Genomic DNA, 26,465 nt, shown 5'->3' with positions numbered 1-26,465 from the left:
CTAATAAACCCCTCTTTCATAGAAACTCTCGGGACAGGGGACTGGTGTTTGTCCAAGTCCAGTCCCTGATCACTGCCGTTAAAGGCTGACTGGGACAAGCCCTGTGCTCATACCCAGCAAGTATTGTGGGTACCAACACAAGATGACCATCAGTGGAGGAAAAGGACAGAAGAAGAATTTATTCCCTCCTAAACAGAAACAGTTGGGAGGTATCGCGGGAGAGGTTTTAGGAACTACATACCCACATGGAGAGTGGCCACACGTACAAAGTATTCTCCTAGTTTGATCCTCTTTTTTGGCATGCAAAGAGTAACCAGTGTGTTGCAAACACCAGATCCAGTGAAAACATGAAAAGGATAAAAACTAAAATATAAAAGAAGGGATGAAAACTGCTTTCTGTTGCGCATTCACAGGAAAGGCCCATACAGTATCTTGGCTGTCCACTTAGCTCTCTGCATATTTATGAGAAGCGTTTGTCGGAAAACAAAGCATCTCTCTTCCTACTTTAGACCATCATCATTTATGTAACAATCATTAAAAGCTTATATAAACTAATGATGGTCCTAAAGTGCTGTTTATGATACTGCACTAATTGGATTGAAATGGTATGACCAGACTTAAGGACCCTATACCCAATATTTTTTTCTTTCATGGAAAATATGATAAAATGTTTAGCTCTTCATGAAATTAAATCATTTTGTTATGCATCTTATAAAAATCGTCATAGCTTATTGACAAATTATTAGTATCAATCATCTATGCAAGTATTTCAAATGCTTTTATAAGCATACTCGAGAACCTGCCAGGTTGCACTCAAAGTCTAATGGTGAAATGATGCTTCCCTAGAGGCTCTGGGTCGGTATGTTACATTTTCAGGATGGGGAGCATCATGTGGACATACCCAATCCCTGGACTACTGAGCCTGTGCCATACAGCTGCCTACTAATGATTCCTTGTCTCTGTAGAGGCAACCAGGGGAGGAGATAAATCAGACTTAAGTCTCATTTTCTAATTAAACCAAAAAGTACAATACAATTTTGAGAACCAGATATAGATGACATTCATCACCTTGGCACACAGGAACAGATAGTGTCACTGTGCAGATAAAGAGTCAATTTGACATCTATTCTGCTTTTGATGGCTGCATCAAAAATATCTAGTTTGGTTCACAATAGGAGCTGTGACTATGCTAGGATAATTATCGGAGCATTGACAACAGTAATTGTGTTCCGCTCTAATCCTGAACTTTGGCAGGTTACTAGACCCACTGAAATATGTGGAAGACATTCAAAGTACAGAAAAGCATGGCCTTTAGAGATCTGTTACAGTTGATGCAGTAGCCAAATGTAGCTATGAGAATGTATAGAATGGTCAATTTCATGCAGAGTGTGGCATTACCTAGGTATAGCTCACCATACATGTACCATGTTCCAAGGGGTCTTAAAATTTTACTTACACAAAGAAAAATGTTATTAAAAAAATTAAGACTTTTGCCCAAACTGTATATTACAGTTTTTACAACTTTGAAATTATTACAAGCTCTCTTATGAACTGTATCATGAGATTCATTCTTCTGGACTATAAAGCTTTAATGTGACTGCTGACTGGTTGAGCCTTGGCCTGTCTGCTATGGTTGGTATTGAACATGTTCTGACAAACAGCAAATGTCGACTCCAGACAGATCAAAAAACCTTCCAGTCCCAGGAGGATGTGAGCATCTACAAGAGTGCAGTCCCTATTCACACAGCTCATGTAATCATAGAACTGTTCAACAAAACCCGACAAACATTAGAGACTGTTTATCTCTAGTAAACACATCCTAGCATATTTGTAATCATGTCAATATTGTCTAATCATTATATTTTATACGTTTATTTACCTACAATGAAACAAGTGAACTGAAACAACTGAAAGGGTAATGATTTGCATAGGGAACATTTGGAGGGGCTATTAAGGGGCATAACTACAAAGCGGAGAAGTCCCTCTGGCTTTTTCTGATGTTTTAACCTAACATTACGTGCTAAATATCTCATTACAGCAAACACTGTCTCTTGAGCAAAATATCAGTGACAATCCTACAACCGGTTGGGAATAAACATAGAAACTGAAATAAGATAAGAACCAGCTGGGGTTACCCATCTTTTTAACACACTTATTTCCTGCTGTGCAAACACAGAGGATATGCACTGTATATGTACAGTATAGAATTAGTAGGATTTTAAGGCACGCTGGTGATAATCAAGTGAGAACCACAACATTTTCTAAACAAGTAAAAGCATGTAATCCTCCCATCTTTTTCAAGAAACATTATTAAAAGACAAGTTACTAAAAGGTGCATATCAGTCCTATTTTCACATTAAACACATATTGGAGTCCTTTGTATTACTGTATTATTGCAAGCGTTCTTTAGTCAATAAGATAGAAAATTAAATGTCTGCCTCATTTCACTACCCAGGAGATTCTACAACAGTATGCCTGGTCAATGGAAGCAGAGTTCCCAAATGAAATAAATATGGGAGTAGACACAGCCAATCGTGTATATATTATCTGACATTAGTGATTATCTACTATGTGATTGACAAATCTTGCTGCGTCAATAACACTGAGCATTTCCAAGAAAACAATTAAATATAAATATACAATTTTCAACACTGTTCAGTAACCTTTTCAACTAGGGATTCTCAAAAAGGACTTTTTTTGGTGGCAACACCAACAAATTACAAAAATCTACTACTTACAATTTAAAACTTTACACAGGATTACAAATTATACACATAAAACACACACTCTTATAGACACACACACACACACACACACACACACACACACAATTCCTCTGCCCTCACATACACTCTGGACAGACCACACAGTTTTTAAGGCACATGGCTCAACCCTCAACTTCTACAATGGCCAGCTGCCAGCCTTGGAAAACATGAGCATCTTCAGGTAATAAAGTATTTTTCCCCCAAAATCCACAAGTAAAAGTGGTTTATTGCTTTATTTTTTAAAGTGTTTCATCAACTCACTTTCAGTGAGCCACTGACTGTGCTGGTTTAGAGTAGATAAATCAGAAGCCAGCAACACACATTTAGATGCTACGGCCATTTATTTGTTGAAGTGACTGTGTACAGGAACGGCTATACCGAGAATACATCCTGTACGGTTTTCACATGTTCTATAATATATACGTTTTCATAATTTTGAGACTTTTTTTGTACCATTACGCTACAGTTTTGCTTGTGCTGCTGTTGTTTAGACACTTTGTATTTAAACTAAAGTGATAGACATCCAATAAAACAGACTAGAGCAACGCATTTTACAATTAAAAAAAAATCAGTAATGCCTAAAAAAAAGAAGTGTATATTTTAGTGGCATTCTTTACATTTAAAGAATAGCCCTAAAAAATAACTACATACTGCTAACAAAAAAAAAAAAACTATTCTAAACAGGATGTGCTCAACCATAAGGCCAAACAAAAAAAAAAAGACAACAAATAAAACAGCCCCTTTTGCTGAGGTCTGCATAATCAACAAAGCACATAACCACTTCACGATGCTGTAGAGTGGCCTTCATGTGAAAATCATTCACAGATGTTCTGTTGCATTTCCAATGGGACCCTAACATGCAATTAAACACATTCCATTGTCTACGTTTCCACTATCTTTCTCTACCTAAATCATAACAGTAACATGCTTATGCATTATTCACTAATTAAAGATTATTCGGCTTGTGTTATGCAAATCCCTAGGAAATTGCCAAAGCTGCCCTTAACCCCAAGTTCTTTCTCTCCTGCGCCTTAAGAAAGTAAGATGAGGGGTGGGTGTCAGGGTTAAGGAGGAGGCGCTAGCCACATATATGCAGATATAGACATCAAAAGAACTGGGACAGGTTGGTAGGGCAGTGGTAGGCAGGCATGGGTTGGTTTGGAATCTCCAAAGAAGTTTAAGGGTTAAAATGTAGTAGAATAACAATATATACATATTAACAGCAGAATGTGTGTTTACTAAAGAAATGATGTAAATTATATACATTACTCATGCTCTACTGCATAAATAGCTATTAAATGGATATAAAAGTCTGGCCAGAAAGAAAAAAAAAATGAATTAAGATGTACAGAACCAGAGTATTGTTAGGGATGGGTAAACAATATACAGGTAGCAGCAGAAATTAACTGTAGATAGTTGTAATATTTACTGCAAGTCTTTTAATACCCACTACTTTGGGACAACCATGAATTAGAAGATTTTGATGTAATTAAAAATCTTAGTTTTCATCAGCATTTCAGGTATTTCACTCATGTAACCCAGTAGGCAGCACTAGGTCTTGTTTGCTTAAACTTTTCAAAGGTTATGTATCGGTATTAGTCAGCAGCCAATTTTATTTTTCCAATTACAGAGGCGTGGTGGTAACCAAGATGGTATGTGAGCCCACACGTACAGTGTAATGAACAAAAAACAGATAATGCTAGTCAGTTAAAGGTGCTGTTCCACTTTGACATACATTACATACTAAAAAGTACAATTAATGTAAGTAACCTTTAGAGATTTAACATTTTATTATTTCCTCTGAAGGAGGAAGTCACATAGAAACAACACTAAGTAGCATTTCATTTTTTTATGGCAATAACCTATTGGTGCCTACTTTATATCACATGACACCAGAATGTTAACAGCTAGAAAGGAAATGAGGCAAAATTTGACATGGTTGAAGAACGGTTTCTGGAAGGGTTTGGGCAGTATTGGGAACGATGCTTCTAATGTTGAATTTAATTTGAAAAGCAAACAGGGCAATGAGAAGCGTGAAAGACAACCTGGAAAATGTGTCAATGGAAACAGAACTAGAAGATTATCTTAAGCTTTTACTTAACAAAAGGCTCTGTTTGTATGTCTGTGTCATTTATGGTTCTGCATTTGACTAACAGTCATTGGGGTTTTGCATATATTTCTGAGGCTGTTTTGTGTAGGGCTGAAACAACTAATCGATAAAATCGATAATAATCGATTATGAAAATCGTTGGCAACGAATTTCATCATCGATTAATCGGATCGATTTTTATCGATTACAAAAAGAGGTTTTTTTCAGAGCAAATGCTCTGAAAAACCCCTCTCCTTATATAATCCGACCTCAAACAGAGATCGGATTATAACACCGGAATCCAGATCCCCCGCAACGCTGCAGGGGACCTGGATTCCCCTCACTGTCGGCCGGTCTCTCACTTCCGTCTCTCTCTTCCGTCTCTCTCCCCCTCCCATCTGCCTCCTCCCCCCTCCCATACGTCACTCTGCCTCTCTACCCGGCACCGTTACTGACAGGAACTTTCCCTGCAGCTTCATAGAAGCCTCAGTGTAAGTGAAGGTGAGTAACGGAGTCTGTCTGTGCGATGCAAACCCCCACCGGCTAACAGAGAATCATCCTCTCTGACAGCCGGTGAGGGTCAGCATCGCACAGACAGACTCCGTTACTGCACTTCACTTACACTGTGGCTTCTATGAAGCTGCAATGAAAGTGCCTTCAGTAACGGAGCCGGGTAGAGAGGCAGAGCGGTGTATGGGAGGGGGGAGGAGTCAGAGGAGTGTATGGGAGCCACCCTCCAATACACCACCTTGGCTCCTCCCCCTCTCATACGCCACTCTGCCTCTCTACCCGGCTCCCTGGTGTCTTGTCAGAAACGGAGGTTCACAGGAGGCAGAGTGGAGTATGGGAGGGGGGAGGAGGCAAAGTGATGTATGGGAGGGGGAGGAGGCAAAGTGATGTTTGGGAGGGGGAGGAGGCAGAGTGGAGTATGGGAGGAGGCAGAGTAGAGTATGGGAGGGGGAGGAGCCAAAGTGATGTATGGGAGGGGAGGAGGCAGAGTGGTATATGGGAGGGGGAGGAGGCAAAGTGATGTATGGGAGGGGAGGAGGCAAAGTGATGTATGGGAGGGGAGGAGCCAAAGTGATGTATGGGCGGGGGAGGAGGCAGAGTGGTGTATGGGAGGGGGAGGAGGCAGAGTGGAGTATGAGAGGGGGAGGAGCCAGAGTGGTGTATGGGAGGGGGAGGAGCCAGAGTGGTATATGGGAGGGGGAGGAGGCAAAGTGATGTATGGGAGGGGAGGAGGCAAAGTGATGTATGGGAGGGGAGGAGGCAGAGTGGTATATGGGAGGGGGAGGAGGCAAAGTGATGTATGGGAGGGGAGGAGGCAAAGTGATGTATGGGAGGGGAGGAGCCAAAGTGATGTATGGGCGGGGGAGGAGGCAGAGTGGTGTATGGGAGGGGGAGGAGGCAGAGTGGAGTATGAGAGGGGGAGGAGCCAGAGTGGTGTATGGGAGGGGGAGGAGCCAGAGTGGTGTATGGGTGAGTTATAGTGGTGTATGGGGGGTATTATGAATTTTTAGGGCATATAGGGGGTATAAGGCATATGGATATTAGGCATATCAGGGGGGCATAAGCATAACTGGGGGTAAAAGGTATATCAGGGGGCTCAGTGGCATATAGGGGGTATAAGACATATCGATATTAGGCATATCAGGGGGGCATAAAAAATCTGGGGGTAAAAGATATATCAGGGGGCTCAGTTGCATATCACTGGCATATAAGGAGTATAAGGCATATCAGGGGGCACAGTGGCATATCAGGGGGCACAGTGGAATCTGGCATATAAGAGGTATAAGGCATATATGGGGGCAGAGTGGCAAGCTGGGGGTCAGATGTGCATAACTGGGGGCAGTTTGGTAAATAAAAAATTTAAACAAGGCTTTTTTCTCAGTTTTTATTAAATATGAAAAATAGTTAACATATGAATTAATATTTACTAATAACTTTGTATTAAAACCTAGTTTGAGAAACACCTTGTTTGGGTTCTTGTAGCTTTTATTAATATGTCAGTAAAATAAGAAGGTGAATAGAGAGAGGCCATTGCAATAAAGAGATGAAAGTGTAAATTGTACGTTTTTTATTGCAATTTTTCTTCAATTTAAAATAATGTATTTTTTTATCCGATTAATCGATTAATCGACAAAATAATCGGCCAACTAATCGATTATTAAAATAATCGTTAGTTGCAGCCCTAGTTTTGTGTCTCATATGCCACTGGTGACGTGTCTACTTTTTCAAAGGCTTTCAGTATATCAATTTCCCCAATTCCTATAATGTATCCAAGCACCGTGCTTTAGTAGAGACAGTCGCTCTTTGGAGCCCAAATTCTTCCTGTTCCTCTTCTCTACTGTGATATCTTTCTTTTCAAGATATCACAGCATCACTGGATATGAGTGTTTCACAACCCTTTAAAGTCATATTTGTGTACATAAAGAGTAAAACACATGTATAAATAAACAGAAAATACATTATAATTCATAAAAAGTCCTGGCCATACATCTCACCAAAGTGTTATTACCAATTTAAAAGGTTGGTACATATGGCTAATTAATAAAGCATAAAACATTCTAATGCTAATAAAACTGTAAATGTATCCGATATATGAGGTTGTCAATAAATGCAGATTGTACAATCTAAGCATTAAGTGCATATATTCACTATTATGACACAATTCTTGCACCTGTCTTTGTGGTTTATGGCTTCAATAACCATCATAATTTAAGTGGCGGGTCATGGCAGTTTTAGTGTACAAGGTCCTTGTTCAGGATAACCTCATGCCTATCACATGCATCCTTTCATAAGAAAAACTAACTGCATCTAGCAGTATAATAATCCGTATAATCAGGAACTTGCCAGGGTTGGCGGCCTAGCTCCCTCTCTCTCTCATGTTGGTGAGGCTGCAATAAGGACACTAAACGTGGTCTTGCCCCAGAAAAACATTGGAGGGGTGAGGGTAAGGCATTAGGGAGATGGACCTGGATAGGGAATGGCCATGACCAAACACTGCTGTACTGCCTAGAGATAAAAGTTAAACCCATAGATCCTGAGGAAGCAGTGAAGCACAGTTCCCAGGTATGGTAATGTTTGATTTCCACACCAAGCATTATGAGAGTGCTGGTAATTGTCTGTGCCTTATATCTATGAGGGGTCAGCAACTAACATTGGTTAGCAAAACCAATCTGTGGGTAAGGGAACCAAAATCCTTCATGCATATAGCACAGTATGAATCTACCAGCAGAATTCACATATATATGAGAAGGTCATGACCTACACAATGTATGTCTGGAGTTTGCATGTGCACTGAAGGACTTGTAGTTAATGAAGCTGTTCTTCGGTTTATGCCTAATTTAATTCCATATTGTACTCTGGTGTATGGGGAGATGCGATAATAAAAGACATGTAAAAATGCTTCATTAAACATCTCTACAGAAAGAATATTCTCAAAGAAAAACCATTTTCCCCTGGGCTTTTACATTGGAATACATGCAAACAGATTTTTTTATGATGCTTTTTAATCTGGAATTAAAAAGAATTACAGAGGATACGTAACTGGAGTCTTTTAAATGTTAGCTTCGGTTACTAGCTGGTCAGTGCAAAGTAAGCTGCTAATCAATATCTTTTCCGTGGCAAAGAAAACCGCTATTGGCTAATGATGAGAAAGTAACTGCAATTCACACATTTCCTCTTGATACTTTTTGCACGTTCAATGATAACATTTCTTTAGTAACATGCAAGAAAGCACTTCATTTTATAGAAATTCAAAAGAGAAATAGAGAGGGGTAAAAAATGAATTGTTAAAACTAACAGGCTGATACAGTGTTTTTAATTATTGTGAGAAACGGGGCCAGACTGACCAATAAAATTGGTCCTGGTACTTTAAGGCCAGGGGCTAATAAATTATGTACATGTGGCCGCCTGCTTGAAAAACACGACCGCACACTATGCTAATACACTCACAATTCATGTAGCTGTGTGTATCTAGACAACATCCTGCCTGCTTAGAAAAACAGACTTGTTTTTATTTATTTTTATTTTTTTAACATGGGATCATGAAACAAGAGTGAAAAAAAAAAAGAGTAAAATTTGATCATTTTGGTCATTCTCTAAAATTCATTTTGCGACCAGTGACCTTCTAAATTTAAAAGAGTCTATTAATATCTTTGCAGCAAGACCAGGCAGCCTTGTTTACAGATCAAAATCAGTAACATACACTTAAAAAATCCTTATGTGTAAACCATGGAGAAAGGTATCAACTTCCTGTTTTGGGGGTCTATGCGGTTTATCGTGATGTTACAGGAAAGTCCCGTGGAACAAAACAAAACAAAAAAAACAATCTTCTTGAGGATACAATACAATGCTATATACAGTAAATAATGTAAGCTAGCATTGACAATAACCTGATTTTATCTAATTTTCCAAAAATAAACTTCCTTTATCTGCAGACATGGAGGCTTCCACTTTCCACACAAAGTTGATTCTTTATGGTAATACTAATGATGTATGTTCCTCAATAATTACAGTGTCCAGCTGGTTGATTAACAATGAGCCACGGGCCATATGATAAGACGTCAGGTGTTTGTCTAGTATACGAGGTTAAGATAAACAGAGCTAGGACACATACAAGACAGATAGGCAGTCACCTGAAAACATTATGCAATACACACACACACACACACCCCTAACTGTCCTGATTTGGGGGCGGGCCTATCCTTACCTCTGTCCCACTTTGCAGGGGCAGAGGAAGGGTGAGACGAGCCCGATCAGCAGCTGCAGGACTAGTTGGGAGATCACAATCTCCCTCTAGTTGGCTCCACATTAGGGAGCCTGTGGTCTGTCACTTTATACCTCTCTTTACTGCTCCCGAATCACTACGCACCAGCAAATAAAGATATGAGGTCGTACCCCCACGCTCTGCATCAATAGACAGCGCCTAGTGATGAGGGAGCAGTAAACGAGGTCTGAAGTGACAGACATCGCAATGTCACCACAGGATGGAGGATGAGGAGAAAAGGGTGTAAGGCAGGGCTCGACAAATCCCAGGCGCCAGGTCGCCATGGCGACAGAGAATTTTGTCCTGGCGCCTAGGTTTTGTCAGCCTCTTACATCCTGAACAAATTGTGGATGTAAGAGGCTGAGTCACCACACGGGGGCGCTGGTGCTGTCTGCCCAGGAGTCTGGGCAGACAGCACAGCCACTCAGAGCCCGCCCCCGAGCCTGAGATCACTCCCACGGAGTGATCCTGTAGGCTGAAAACGCGGTTGCTGGAAAATCAGCACTCGTGTTTTCAGCTGCCACAGGCAGCCTCAGGGAAGGGGTTTGTGTGTTGATTGGGTCCCCACACAAGTCTGGGGACCTCACCCAACACCCCACAGCTGCCTGATCGCTCCATGGGAGCGACAGCGCAGCGTTAACCCCTTCAATGCCGCGATCGCGGCATTTAGGGGTTAATTCCCGTTTTGGGGGCTTTGCTGCTGGTGGTCTGCCTGGAAGCCCAGGCAGACCAGCAACAGCAAAAACGAGCCCCCACAAGCCCTTTGATGACTCCTGTAGGTATGGAAGCCTACAGCAGTCATCAAAGAGACTCCCTCAGCAATGGCTGGTCCATAGACCAGCAATTGAGTCCCAGCTGCCAGAGGCAGCTTCAGGGACAGGGGAGAGGGTTCTTCGGTCTCCACATGAGTGTGGAGACCAGTCCAACACCCCCCCCCCCCCGCTGCCTGATCGCTCCCTGAGAGCGACAGTGCAGCGTTAACCCCTTCAATGCCGCGATCGCTGCGTTTTAGGGGTTAACTCCCGTTATGTAAGGGGCTCTGCTGCCGGTGGTCTGCTTCCAGGCAGACCAGCAACAGCAAAAAAACGAGCCTCCACAAGCCCTTTGATGATTCCTGTAGGCATGGAAGCCTACAGCAGTCATCATAGACTCCCCCCTGCAGTGGCTGGTCTATAGACCAGCAATTGCTTCCCAGCTGCCAGAGGCAGCTTCAGGGACAGGGTGAGAGGGTTCTTTGGTCTCCACATGAGTGTGGAGACCAGCCCCAACACCCCCTGCTGCCTGATCACTCCATGAGAGCGATGGTGCAGCGTTAACCCCTTCAATGCCACAATTGTGTATGACACATTCGTGGCATTGCAGGGGTTAACATTTGTCCCCACAAGCTTGTGGGGACTAAATATCTGTCAATGCTGTGCTCCAATGGAACATCAGCATCGAAAGAGTTAAAAAAAATGAAAAAAAATTAATAAAAAAAAACAAAACAAACAGCACTGACCTGAAAGTCCAGGGTGCTTCCAGGTCAAACGCTGTGAGTTTAGTAAGTGGGCTGATGATGATCGGATCCCTCCTGACCAACTGTTAGTTTAAAAAAAATCCTGGCTCCTAACTTTTTTACCTGGCGCCTAGATTCACAACAAATTTGTCAAGCCCTGGTGTAAGGGCAGTATATGTGTATGTATGTGTGTTTGTAAGCTTGTGTGTCTATGGGCAGGTGTGTGTAAGAGCAGTGCGTGTGTGTGTGTAGGGGCAGTGTACGTGTGTATGTGTGTGTAAGGGCAGTGTACCTATGTATGTGTGTGTGTGTGTGTGTGTGTGTAAGGGCAGTGTAGTCTGTATGGACAGGCGTGTGTAAGGGCAGTGTAGGAGCATATGTGTGTTTATGGGCTGGTGTGTGTAAGGGTCCTGGGTGGGAGGCTAACATTATCCTTTTTTTTAATTAAAAAAATCTCTGCTGCTGTGGACTACTTTTCCAATGCTACTCAATCATCATTATGGTGAACACCTGGCTGGCTGAGAATCATGGGAATTGTAGTCCACAACTAGCATGCAGCTTTACTGTTGACTGCACTTCCCATGATGCTCGGCCAGCATCATGGAAGCAGGATGTCTGGCCGAGCCTCATGCGAACTGAGGTTTGTTGTTTGGTTCCAGCAGATGAGAGGAAGGGGGAGAACTTCAGGATGGTAAATTGATCAGATAACGCAGACTCACATCAGAAGCGATGCCACTGATTCCCAGACAAAAAAAAAAAAAAAACATTCACAAGCTCTATTTAGTTTTAAGTGAATAATTATTTATGCTAAAAGCTATAAAAAGGAGACAGTTCCCCTTTAACTCAGTTCAAGAAAAAGTCTAAATTTAACAGCAGATGATGGGACCGGTGTTAGTTGTGAATTACAACTCCCACGATGCCTAGTCATGTGGACACCTGGCTGTCTGAGCATCATGGGAATTGTAATTCACAGCTAACATCTGCAGCATTATCTACCGTTAGCTGCACTTCCCATGATGCTCAGCCAACATCATGTTAGTAGTATGTCTGGCTAAGCCTCATGGGAATTCAAATCAATGGGCTGGTTATTTTTAATATGCATGACTGTGCGGACAAAAATGAAGAGTGTTTTAAGTGGGGATGCAAGTGCGACATTGTAAAGTGCAATTGCTTTTATTGCCGAGTTCCACGAGAGCGATTTGAAAAAAAAGTGTCCCTCTTTCACATTTTGAAATGTTGGGAGGTATAGGTTGTTGTTTGGTTCCAGCAGATGAGAAGAAGGGAGAGAACTTCAGGATGGTAAATTGATCAGATAACGCAGACTCACATCAGAAGCGATGCCACTGATTGCCAGACCGCAAGCTCTATTTAGTTTTAAGTGAAGAATTATTTATGCCAAAAGCTGAAATGGAGGCAGTTCCCCTTTAACTCAGTTCAAGAAGAAGTCTAATTTTAGCTCTTACAAATACCTGAACACTGAGTGTTCTAAAATCAGACAGTCTTTGAGGTTATTTCACTTAAAAGTAATATTTAATCCAGACAACTGAACTACAGTTTAACTCGTAAATTTTACCTACAGAATTACTAACAAAACCAAAGGATCTACATTCGGATGAATTAGGGTTTGTTCCATATAGGCTATATTTCAATTAATTAAAAAAATCAATAAATACACATGATTATGACATGGTACATGGTAAATACAATGAAAGAAATGTAATAATAAACATGTGTGGTAAAGTGTATGGGAGCGTGGTTGATGGTATATATATCTCACCTGGTTACCTCTGCCAGGCATGGTAGCAAACCCAGGTGCTCTCAGGTGAGGCTTCCTAAGCTCGTTACTGGGGAGGAAGCCTTAAAAAAGAGGGCTGTTAAGTTTGCAGGTGAAGGGAGAAACTGAATGAAGGAGCAGCTACAGCCAGCGCTGCAGCTCACCAGGTATGAAGCTTTACCCCATACAAAACTGGTTACTTTGCTTTGCGTCAGACCTTAGGCTGCTAGAGAGGTATCCTGCTGTTTAGTTAGAGCCGGACAGGCTTATAGTTTGTTTTGTTTACAAGGTGCTCTGTGACTACAACATCTAAATAAACGCGCTTTTACGTTGGAAACCTGTGTGAAACTGTCATTGCCGCCCCATGCGTGAGCTGTCCCCTACAATTGGTGGAGAATGCGGGCACAGTGGTGCTAGGAGCAACGGCAGGACAAAACACAGCATCTGAATTTTGTGGACATTTAAAGGGCCGGAAGCATATGTCCTGAGTGAAGGCTGCAGCACTGTAAGGCCCATCCGGCACAATGGAGGAAGTGATAAAGCAGCTGATACAGGCTAACCTGAGACATGAGCAGGCCTTGGAACAGCAACGGAAGTTTCATGCAGAGGCTTTTCACGCCCAGCAACATGCGCAACAGCAGACTATGGCCCAACAACAGGAAACGAATCGCCTGTTAATGGAGCAGATTGCTGCGCTCAGAGAGACTGTTGTGGCTCAGTCCCAACAAGTGGAGGCAAGCCCCCTTGAGACTGTTAACGTGAGGAGGGCCGTTCAGCGGGGCTTACAAAAAATGACACCCGACGACGACGTTGAGGCATACCTCACCGTATTTGAGAGAGTGGCGGAGAGAGAGAGACTGCCAGTTGCAGAGTGGGCAGAAGTGATTGCACCCTTCCTGACTGGTGAACCGCAAAAGGCCTACTATGACCTCGGGGAGCAGGATGTCCGGGACTTTACAAAACTAAAAATGGAGATCCTTGCTCGCCTGGGTGTTACGCCCGCTGTTCGGGCCAAGAGAGTCCACTGTTGGAAATACACCATGGACAAGCCTGCCAGGTCCCAGATGTATGATCTGATTCATCTTGTACGCAAGTGGCTGGAACCAGAATCCACTACACCAGCCCAGATTGTGGAAAAGGTGGTAGTGGACCACTACCTCCGCGCCCTCCCGGCGGAGCTACAACGGTGGGTTGGGCATGGAGACCCCAGAACTGCTGAGCAGCTTGTCAACATGGTGGAAAGGTTCATAGCAACCGAGGACTTCCTCCGTGAGGTCCCTGCGGCACCAACGCCTTCCAAGACTGTCAGACCCGCGACATCTTTGGGTAAGAGAGTTCCAGCTGGAGGTGTATGGAAGAATGTGAGAGAGAGCAGGGCTCTAGAGTTTGGGCAAGGGCAAAAGACTGATCCTGAACCCCTGGGACCCCACAATCCTAGAAAGGGCTCCCTACTAAGGAGGCCAGGGACCCCCCAGTGCTGGAGGTGCCATGAGTGGGGACACATAGCCGCCTATTGCCCTCTTAACTCAGAGCCCATGGTGTGTGACGCTAGTCGGCGTCAGTCCCTGTTTGCAGAACCTGTTTGTGCAGCCATTCCAGAATCAGAGACTGAGCCGCATTTTTGTATGGTGAAGATAGGTGACTGCTCCGTGAAGGCACTTTTGGACTCGGGTAGCCTGGTGACTTTGGTTCGGGCTGGCCTTGTGACTATGGACTACGTGCCGAACAAGCACATAAGAGTGCTATGCATCCACGGGGATATTGTAGCTTACCCTGTGGCCCCCATTAAGTTGGTGACCCCATCTGGAACTGTGACCTACGAAGTCGGAGTTGTAAAAAGACTTATGCATGCGGTTATTTTAGGCCGCGATTTCCCCTTGTTCTGGGAGTTGTGGAGAAGGGGGAACGTTTCTGCAGCTGGGGAACAAACTCCGGCAGAGTCTGTAACCCTCCCTGTAAATAATGGGTCAGGTGAGACGGCCATTGGGAACAATGATACCAGTAAGGGGCATGATGAAAAGGATCTAGGCCCACCTGAAATGTATAGTGAAGATTCTTTCCCCTTGCAGGTGTTAGCTGGGGAGGAAGAAGAAGAAACTTCCCTACCCGGCCAACAGGTCTTAGATTTAGAAATGTCTCGGGGTAACTTCGGGACCGAGCAAGTGAGAGACCCCACTCTGGGAACTGCACGGGCAAATGTCACGGTAGTAAATGGGGTACCACAGGAACCCGAAGCTGACCAGAAATTTCCGCATTTTGCCATGAATGGGGATCTAGTGTACCGGGTCACCAAAGTTAACAAGGAAATTGTGGAACAGCTTCTGGTGCCAAAACCATACCGACACCTGGTGCTGGACATAGCCCATAACCATGTGTTTGGGGGGCACTTGGGGACTAATAAAACACAAGAGAGGGTCCTCCAAAGGTTTTATTGGCCTGGGGTATATGAAGAAGTAAAAAGGTATTGTGAGTCATGCCCCACATGCCAGAAGAGTGCCCCAACACCACACTTCCGTAGCCCCTTGGTGCCACTTCCCATCATTGAAGTACCATTTGAGAGAGTTGCCATGGATTTGGTAGGGCCCATTGTCAAATCTGCTAGGGGACACCAATACATTTTGGTTGTCTTGGATTATGCTACCCGGTACCCAGAGGCGGTACCCTTAAGAAACATGGCCTCCAAAAATATTGCTAGGGAGTTGTTTTACATGTTCTCTCGCACGGGGATCCCTAAAGAAATTCTTACTGACCAGGGTACGCCCTTTATGTCACGGGTCATGAAAGACCTGTGTAAGTTGTTTAAAATCACTCACCTCCGTACCTCAGTGTACCACCCTCAAACAGACGGGTTAGTGGAGAGGTTTAACAAAACCCTAAAGCATATGCTAAAAAAGGTGGTAGAAAGGGATGGTCGGGATTGGGACTGTCTATTACCCTACCTCATGTTCTCTATCCGGGAGGTGCCCCAAGCGTCTACAGGGTTTTCCCCCTTTGAGTTAGTGTATGGCCGACATCCACGGGGTTTGTTAGATATTGCCAAAGAAACTTGGGAGACCGAGGCCACCCCATATAAGAGTGTTATTGAACATGTGGCTCAGATGCAGGAGCGAATAGCGACGGTGATGCCTATAGTTAAAACGCATCTGCAAAGAGCGCAGGAGGCCCAGAGCAGAATTTATAACAGATCTGCCAGGTTGAGGGCCTTTAATCCTGGGGACAGGGTCCTGGTTTTAGTGCCCACCGTTGAAAGTAAGTTTTTAGCCAAGTGGCAGGGTCCCTATGAGGTTGTAGAGAAGATGAGTGAGGTGAACTACAAGGTCCATCAACCGGGCAGGAGAAAACCCTTCCAGGTTTACCACGTAAACCTGATCAAGCCGTGGAAAGAGCGGGAGTCTTTGGGGGCGACCCAGGCAGGGGTCAAAGAAGTGGGGCAACCAGTTCCCCCAGTAACTATAGGAGAGGCACTGTCAGTGCCCCAGAAGCAGGAGGTGAGGGAGTTCCTGCAGGAAAACAGACGAAAGTTTTCGGACCTACCTGGCCGTACCCACCTCATAAAACACCATATTAAAACTGAGCCTCACAGTAAAGTGAACCTGAAGCCATACAGGATACCAGAAGCCCGTAGAGAGGCGGTATCCACGGAGGTCAGGCGCATGCTTGAATTAGGTGTTATTGAGGAATCTACTAGTGAGTGGTCAAGCCCCATAGTGCTAATCCCAAAGCCCAACGGGACGTGGAGGTTCTGTAATGACTTCAGGAGATTAAATGAGGTCTCAAAGTTTGATGCGTACCCCATGCCCCGAGTGGATGAACTGGTTGAGAGGCTTGGGAAGGCAAGGTACATTACAACACTTGACCTTACAAAGGGCTATTGGCAGATACCGTTAACTGAGGAGGCTAAAGAGAAGACTGCCTTTTCCACTCCAGAGGGCCTGTTCCAGTATGTTGTGATGCCATTTGGGTTACATGGGGCCCCTGCTACCTTTCAGAGGCTGATGGATCTGATTTTGAGACCACATCGTGATTATGCCGCTGCTTACCTGGACGATGTGGTAATTTTTTCGTCTGACTGGAAAAGTCACCTCGGTAAGGTACAGGGCGTGTTAGACTCCATTAGTGATGCAGGCCTAACCATAAACCCTGAAAAATGTGCAGTGGGTCTGGAGGAAGCAAGATACCTGGGTTATATCATTGGTAGGGGGCTGGTTAAACCCCAGATCAATAAGATTGAGGCGATACAGAACTGGCCTAGGCCAGTAACAAAGAAACAAGTGAGGGCTTTCCTTGGCATAACCGGGTACTACCGTCGGTTCGTGCCCAATTTTGCCTCCATGGCCACACCATTGACAGACTTAACAAAGGGTGGTAAGTCAGTGATGGTAAAGTGGAACCCCGAGGCAGAAAGGGCTTTTCAGAGTCTGAAGTCTGTCCTGTGTGACCAGCCAGTGCTCGTTTCCCCTGATTTTAGGAAACCATTTCTGGTTCAGACAGACGCGTCTGCTAGAGGTTTGGGGGCAGTTTTGTCACAAGTGGTTAATGGGGAAGAACACCCAGTGCTGTACTTGAGTAGGAAACTGACCCCAGCCGAGGAAAATTATGCCATAGTGGAAAGGGAGTGTCTCGCCATCAAGTGGGCGTTGGAGTCCCTGAGATATTATCTCCTGGGCAGGGAATTCGTGTTGGTGACTGACCATGCTCCTCTGGCATGGATGAAACAGAATAAGGAGAGGAATGCAAGAGTGACCAGATGGTTTCTCTCCTTGCAAAATTTTAGATTTACAGTGGAGCATAGACCAGGGAAGTTACATGGGAATGCGGATGCGTTGTCCAGGGTGTACTGTATGGTTGCTGACGCTGTCCAGACCTCTGGTCTGGAGTCGACGGGGGGGATATGTGGTAAAGTGTATGGGAGCGTGGTTGATGGTATATATATCTCACCTGGTTACCTCTGCCAGGCATGGTAGCAAACCCAGGTGCTCTCAGGTGAGGCTTCCTAAGCTCGTTACTGGGGAGGAAGCCTTAAAAAAGAGGGCTGTTAAGTTTGCAGGTGAAGGGAGAAACTGAATGAAGGAGCAGCTACAGCCAGCGCTGCAGCTCACCAGGTATGAAGCTTTACCCCATACAAAACTGGTTACTTTGCTTTGCGTCAGACCTTAGGCTGCTAGAGAGGTATCCTGCTGTTTAGTTAGAGCCGGACAGGCTTATAGTTTGTTTTGTTTACAAGGTGCTCTGTGACTACAACATCTAAATAAACGCGCTTTTACGTTGGAAACCTGTGTGAAACTGTCATTGCCGCCCCATGCGTGAGCTGTCCCCTACACATGACATATACAGCCATATAACATGTGTGCTCCATGGAATATCAAACGCACACAAAACTAAAAATGACTTAAAGCATTGAAAATAATGGCACCAATAAAAAGCATAATTATCATTCTTGAGATTATTCGGTAATACGGTATACACCTCAAGGCTATAAGCACCGTCTTCATTTTAGACATCACCTTACAGTCTTACAAAGAGAACAGACGACAAGGTTTGAAAGATTTAGCTAAGCAAACTCAATTTCAGAAAAATAATAAAAAAGGAACCCGAGAGGCAAACCCTTCTGCAGAATAGCAAAGTTATCATTATTTCTAGAACCAGCTGTGAAAAAATATAAGACAGTCTTCAGTATAATTTGCAATTTCACTTAGAAAAGACTCTGCATTCAAGCCATTTATACATGCAACCCTGAACACTATATGTATATATATTATATGTATGTTACACGTGTATGTATTATGTAGTATTAATAGAGGAATTTCCGCTGGTCCGCAACTACATGAAACTGCCAGAACAGTGGCAAAACTAGCAAAGAAGGAAGAGGAGAGTCTGCCGGTAAAGGGTTCCAGCTGGGGCGTATCTGAAACCAGTTTGGCAATTTACCTTTCATGATGTTAACAGAGGGACAGAGAGATACAAAAGTAATTGCTGCTTTTGAAGATAATAGAGAATACCAGTCTGGGGTCTCTGATCTTTTTTTTTTTCTCCTCTTCTACTCCTACTTTCCTTGAAGATATTCCATACACTCCCCACAGAGGATCACCGTAAGGCTAATTACAGATCCAAGTTTACTATAGAAATTTAATAAGGGCAGAAATTCTTGGGGAGCTTAACTTTCAGAATTCTAGAGACCTAAAGCTCTCGAGACACCTTATAGGTTTTTCCAACTGCTTCAATTCCATTTACAAAATTATCACATTATTAGGAGAAAGATGTGCGAGATGCTGTACTACGATCATTTGCATACTTTCTTTCACATATCAGCAGGACACAGGGACGTAACACAACTAATCAACTCCTAACCCATTACGAACCAACACTACCGCAGCCATAATAACACTCTGTTAATAGAAATACTGGATACGCTACAGTGACAATGAAACACAGGGATTTATTCGCTCAAAGAGAGGTGTACAAGTATTCCCCTTATTATCTAGTCCTCCATGGTGCAACCATGGCAAATATATCTCAATGCTGCTAACCACACAAGTATAAAAACGAAAGCGGCCTAGAATCCAAGATTGTTTTTTTTAACCCCTTCAGTACAATGCACATACAGTGTACTTTCTTGGCAGGTTATGCCAGGGCTGCTAAGCCCACATAAACAGCCCTCTTTACAACCGCGAATACAGACTGCCAAGGTATATAAAAAGCGGTGCATAGTGCAAACACATTCCGATTATACAAAACAGACATCCCAATGTTTCCCCAGTGATAAACCGGACGAGCAGCTAGTAGTCATAATTAGTGCCCTAGTAACGAACCTATAAAAAGGGGAATAGACAGATATTTCATGACTATGCAGTACTTCCATAGCTGCTTCTTCAATCAATATGCACTTTAATATTTCATACAGGCTGCTGGGACATCCCATTTGCTCAACGAGAAGCCAGGAAGAGAGAGAAGCACTATTTACAAAGTAGTGGTTGATAATATTTAATACCTGCTGACATTTTGTTGTACATCCCCTTTACAATTATTACTCATTTAATTGACACTAATACTAATGCAGGCAATTGACAAACACTGTTGCCTAATGTGAAGAGGCAGAATAAATGGCTATGACTAACTGCTTTCCCTCGCACAAAATCTGCCAAGTGGACTGCGATATGCAATACCATCTGTGCCTGAAATTAGAGTACTAACTGGCATGGTCCTCCTACTTTGTGCCTGAAGTGGATGTTTTCATTTCCTCGCCTGATTTTTCTTTTTTTTTCTGGGAGTATGACTTTTTGTTGGAGTAACAGGCTTTATGATCACGGGTGGAAGACCTCGGGATTTAACTGGGTTTTAACATTTTGTTCTCTGAAAGGATAAGAAGTACTTTGAAAACTAAAGCATAAAGTGGACCTCACTGCTAAAATAACAAAAATAGCAAAATTATCAAGGATGTTACTTTTGAGCTTAAATTGGCATCATTCTAGGCGCTAATTTTTTCTACTTACAGCAGGTCAAACTAAAATATCAGTTTCACAATTGCAAGCTTCTCATTCCTTGTTTTTGTTAAAACCTCTGCCAGGAACTCTATTTAACTATTCTGTGATGGGTGGTGGGTAGTTGTACAGTCAACTACACGAAAAGCTTTGTGCCACTAAATCGTTGTTAAAATAGTTTTTCAGCTTGTGTTTCCTTTTTTTTTTTTTTTTTTCTTTTCAACAAAGGATCAATAGAGCATATTTGTAAAATGTTCAGGTAACAGAAATCTATAACATTTGGTATACACAAAGGTGAATCCTCTGCACCTTGGGGTGGATGAACTTGAGAAGAACCTGCATGAAGGCCACTACCTGTTTCCGCCGTATAAAAACAGGTCAGTTCCACCCACAGATAATAAACTTCTAAAGAGTAATGGAAGCGAGAGTGCAGCTTTCTTAAACGGTCACTGAAACTCTGAGGTGCCCTTTCCTTTCAATGATCTCAAGTAAGGAAAATCAAACTTTTTTTTTTTTTTTTTTTTTTTTTTTTTTGCAGTTGGATGTGTCATTTTGTCCACTGCTTGTACGTTAATGAAGTGTTTCTTTTACAAACAATATTCTAAAAATGTTATGATAGCTTTAAAACAGCCAATTGCTGCATATATATTGAGATTTTTTTTATTTGAATTTTATTTTTTTCTTCAAATTCAAGCATCCATTTTTTCCCAATGTTTTCAAAATAAAGAAATCATTAAACAAATTTATCAGTTAGTTATTTTAAATATATATACACACAGACGAAATATTTATGTGTAGTTCTGTCTTCAAACAACTGCATTAAAACAATAAAACACAGCAACCAAAACACCTTATGTGATCAGTGCCAGTCCATGCAAGTAAATATTAGTAAGGCCTTTCAGACCATACCACTGTAATTGCCACAGAGAGACTGCTGAAATCTCACTCCTATATTATTATATTGCCATGATTATCCCTGAGAGTTGACCTCAAAGATTACCAGGTACAGACACTTCAAAGCAAGTTGTGTGAACCGGCTTACAGGAATCTTGCTGTTCATATGACATTTCAACAGTATGGCCCTGTGGTTAGTGCATAGTTTTAAATGACGTAGCGCCTATGTATTTATATGTGGCAACATATATGATAAGTGATGTAAAAAACTTTTGATTACCATTATTAAAAAAAAAAAAAAAATACATGCATTATAAAGCTATATACCATAAATAAAGACTGTAAAGAGTACAGCAAAGACCATTGACTTTAGTAAAGGAGTATGATAGTGTCAGCATGGATGTCCACTGCTTCAGATTGTGAACCATTCATGATAAGGAGCAATAGGGTCTGTAATCAAGATATTCAGGCTACAGAATACCAGAACACAACAAGCACATTCCAACATTAAATGCTGTCTGACACAGTTCACTATTCCAACATAAGCCTGTGCCGAACCGGCCGATAATGAGCACCAGCTTAATAAATAACCCAGGCTTGTTTCAGGGCCAAAAAAGGACTGCAGGCTGCAGTGCGGATACCCAATGTGTTTCACAGATTATGGATTGCAGCACATAAACCAAATCTTAGTGTTCTGGTTTCAGGCTACGTCTTTGCAAGCCAGTGGTGATTGAGCCCAGAGGTAGGTCTCATACCTAATAGTAGATCATCAGTATACACTTGGAACATGTTGGGCAAAGAAGCGTAAATATCATTCTCACCTTGCTGTAGCGAGGCAAGTGTATTTGTGTGTTCATTACAATCCATAACCGCAACATTAGACAGCATAAATCAAGGTAAGATTCTGACATGAAGGGCGGTCAAGAATTCAAATTATAAGAAAATAAATAAGGGTTTTGGTGGCTTGCAAAAAGGAAGCAGATCCAGGAAATATTAGATGTGTGATAACAGCAGGAGTTTGCAAGCAAATGAATATGAATTATTAAGCAGAATGTAGAATCAGATAGATTTATGAGAATAGCCAAGAGAATTCCAGGCCATTGGCAATATGATTTGTACAATACAAACTAATGTTGGCATGAGGATTTACATGTGTTGGAGGATGAATGGGGGTAACAGCATTTTTTTAATTATTACTATCCTGTAGTACATGGATTTATACACATGTCAGTATGACATACTGCAGCAGATAGCACTCAGGGCCCGGATATACGAGAGACAAATGTTCTTATAATTAGTATCATACAAAGATTTAGCAGAGAGGAAAAGGTGACTGGAACTTGGCTACTAATAATAAAAAAAAAATGTTGCTTAGGTGGTATCAATAGTATGAGAATATGCCGGTCATTATAAAATAACACGGAATGAAATTTCATCCTGGAGGACACTGGCAACCAGTGTACGGACTGGCAGAAAGGACTGGCGTGACAAGAAAGAGGCACCCCTGGCAGATGCAAGTACAATTATCGATTGTCAAGCGATGTACATACAGATAAAACGAACATCCACCATAGTATCTAGGTAACTATTAAAACCAATTAAATGAGTCAATCAGGGCAATAATCCCAACGGGATATTGTATCACTATTATGCTATTAAGGAATCTGTTTGCTGTGTATACATAAACAATAAGACGGGTAATAAAATGTCCAACGGTCATGTCAGAAAAACCCACAACCAAATATCTCTACCAGTAACATGAGAAAATCAGAAACTTTTCATTAAAGTAAAAAACAGTTGATGAATGCCTTGTGTTAAATAATGTCATGTGCATGGCTCACAAATGTCCCTGTTCAGTAGGGACAGTGCCTCTTTGGGACCCAAATTTCCCAAGAGCTCAGCATATTTGATGAGTATAAGTGTATCACAGTTTATACAGCTCTGAAAATAACAATAATGTGCAGAGACACAGCAGGATTTGTATTTATAAATTAAATGATGTAGATAAAACACAATATTCTACTTCTAAATGCCTTTGTTAAATAATGGCTATGTATAGGTGACAAAGGCAAATTAATGTTATACTTAGTAACTTCCTACTCTCTAGCCCAAACCTCTAACCTGGATTTGTTGATAAACAATAAAACACAATATGCAGTGTCCAAGAACCTTTGTTTCGTTTAGCTTAAATCCATTGTTGTCTGTGTAACCTCATTGTACAGCACCGTGGGATACGTTGGTGCTAGAATTACCATCACTTTATATAGCACCGTCATATACCGTAGCACTGTACAAGAGGATTCACACAGGAATTGCTGTCTTGTAAGGGTCTATTCTTCAAAAAGGGCAGAGTACAGGTAAAAACAGAAGTAGATGCGTTTTCTTGTTTGTTTAGGGGTGGAGTAATATTGTCCTCTATCAATTAAAGGGGAAGTACACATTTAACCCACAACAGTTAATGTTATACTAGGTCTCTACGCACATAAGTGGTATATGGCTATATATATATATATATATATATATATATATATATATATATATATATATATATATATATATATATATATATATATAGTAAAAAGTATATTACCAGAAAGCACAAACTTGTGGTCGTAAACATTCATTAGCCAAACATTTACTCTGCTGGCCAACAATATAGTAAAGAAAGAAACCTACAATATTAAAAATGTACTTTGTTTACAAATGTGTTCTTAAGCGTATTAGATTAAAAATATTTTTTCAAAAATATTGTATTTCAAAATAGTTTTAGTGTTTGGTGTTTTCAGACAGCTGTGTATTACCCATTTGTATGTGTTCTAACTGTAATATTAGACCAATCTACGCTTGGTAAACAACAGAATGGCTCAATCTTAATCACCCAGCTGGACACTAACTAATTAAAGTCTGTGGAAGAACAGACTTCATTAGCATTACCATAAAGAATCGGCTCAATGTGGCACTAGACCAGAAGATATCACATGCCTGAAAGTAATGGCAGCTCCCAGGTCTGTAGATAAAAGGAGTTTATTGGAACAAAATAAATGTTATTTTTTTTTTTATACAGCAATGTAGTTTACTTTTTTTACTTTTATGTAGATTTATGAATATGACTAGCTTGCTTATTGTTTTATAGAAACCATGTTTCTTGGTTCTTTGCATGACTGATTTATAGCCAGCATGTTATTTTTCTTAAGTTATGGAACAGGGTCCAAATTAACAAATTTAGGTATGACTTCAAGGGGTATTCTTTTTTTCATCTGTTATATTTCACTTTAAAACAAAGTCCATGTTTTGTAAACCAATGTTCCAGATGAATTAAACATATTGAGCTCTCAAACCACAGGAACACCTGGTCCTCAGTCATGTCCCAGTGATTTTTCGATCCCCCCCCCCCTTATCCAGCAATTCACATGTTCCTACACACACGATCATGCACATTTGATAAATACATGGTTTTTCCCAAAACACCATCTAGAAGAAATGTCCAGATGTCTCAAAGTAAGAGGTGTGAGTGAATCCCAACCAATCAGAAAACAAGAAAGTAACAAAACAAGACTTAAATACCCATGCAGTTAGTGTGATGTATTGATCAAGCAAATTAATTGTGTTATTGTTAGACCAAGTAACCTCCTAACTCTAAGAAAAACATACTACATAAAGATCACCTACAATTATACACTAGCTTCTACTATACTGTATACACAAACACACCCATCACACACACCCACATATCAGTCACTATTTTATCCCCAAGAGCAAATAAGTTCAGGTGACTAAAATGTATGTTTTGCAGCATATGATACATTCTCTAAAATAAATGGCTAATACCTTTTTGATTTGGTCTCTCTTCATACAATATGATGAATACATAACAATAAAGAATCGAAACAAAACCTAAGACTACCTGTAGATACAGATCAAAACACTCAATTCAGGACATTTTCAACATTCAATAACAAGTTCTGTCTTAAAAGAAACAGCATGCTACAACTAGTTAGTGCTAACTTCCCAGCACAACTGCAGCTGGATCCCTCATGTGACTCTTACACCCACCCCCCTGCTCTCTATTCATCTTTCAAGGCAACATATGGACCCCTCTCCCTAGCTCCAGCCTCTTGTTATAGCGATCACCCAGCGCTTTTACTACCATCATCCCATGTGTGTACCCATTCCATTCTCAGTGACTCTAATTACAGGACCTGCCACAATGCTCCTAAATCACAGTGTCACGCACACACACATAAATACATCAATACATGAAGGAGAGCTACTGGAAGGGGACTATGTGGCTTACAAGATTAAATCAAAGCTTCAATGTACACACTGATGTAAATAATGTCAACCAAAGGCACATCCGATTTTCGATAATATATGGGAATATTTCTTATTATGGCTACTCAGTAACACCTGGCAGCTCAGGGGTTAATAAAAGTTTACTAGTAAGGAATGGGGGGGGGTTAAGTTCCTAAAGAGTGACTTCTCTGTCTTAAGTTAGTTTTACATGAGCCAGCAACTAAACGTGAATACAGGCACCCCACGTGGGGCACTGCGGGGGGCTGGTTACCTTCACATGACAATGCCCCTTTCTGCTACCCCCCATCATCCTCTTACCACTTTATCCATCAGTTTCCAGGTCTTCTCCACCGTCCTCCTGTCGGCCGCTGCCTGTTTTGGGGGTCCCACCGCGTCCTGGATGGCATCGAATAATCCCAGGATACGGCCCTTACGGGGGTTGGCCCCCCGGGCCCCTGGGAGACGCCCGGTTAGGGCGCTGCTGCTCGTACTAGTACTACTACCACTGCTGCTGCTGGCCATGGTGTGGGTGGCAGGGAGAGGAGGCTCAAGGAACAGCCGCAGAGGCAGCTTCTACAAGGACACAGAGGACAAGTAATTAAGGGGGTCTCGCTGCAGCAACCACCGGATCCCAGTACAGAGGGTGCTGACCGTGCTCCCCCCTTTTTACTTCAGCGCCTGCTGTTGGGGCTCCGCAAACTCCGCTCCCCTCCTTCTCCCTTCTCATCCGAGCCGCAGGCAGAGTTGGTGAGGTCACCGGAGGAGGAGGGGGAAGAGCAGGGCTGGTTCGCTCCTGCACAGTCCCTTTAAAGTGGCAGTCGCCTAAAGCACGCGAGCCCAGCTCACCCTCCACAAGGGGATCAGTGAGGGGTAAAAAGGATCGAGAGCAGATAGAACTGACAACAG

The 26,465-nt window shown here is 42.3% G+C and overlaps 1 protein-coding gene across 3 annotated transcripts in view; it reads right to left on the bottom strand.

The window, feature by feature from the left end:
- Positions 1-26,257, bottom strand: part of CBLB (Cbl proto-oncogene B) — a 77,308-nt gene extending 51,051 nt beyond the window's left edge. For all 3 annotated transcript variants that reach the window (XM_053454986.1, XM_053454988.1, XM_053454987.1), the window contains exon 1: positions 25,878-26,257. In XM_053454986.1, coding sequence (XP_053310961.1) covers positions 25,878-26,081 — 204 coding nt within the window. In that variant the 5' untranslated portion in view covers positions 26,082-26,257. The remainder of the gene's footprint in view (positions 1-25,877) is intronic.
- Positions 26,258-26,465: the final 208 nt, after the last annotated feature.

Source organism: Spea bombifrons, chromosome 2 (genome assembly GCF_027358695.1).
Source record: "Spea bombifrons isolate aSpeBom1 chromosome 2, aSpeBom1.2.pri, whole genome shotgun sequence".
Classification (NCBI taxonomy): domain Eukaryota; kingdom Metazoa; phylum Chordata; class Amphibia; order Anura; family Pelobatidae; genus Spea; species Spea bombifrons.
Note: the sequence above shows the minus strand (reverse complement) of the source record. Positions and strands in the feature narration are given on the sequence as shown.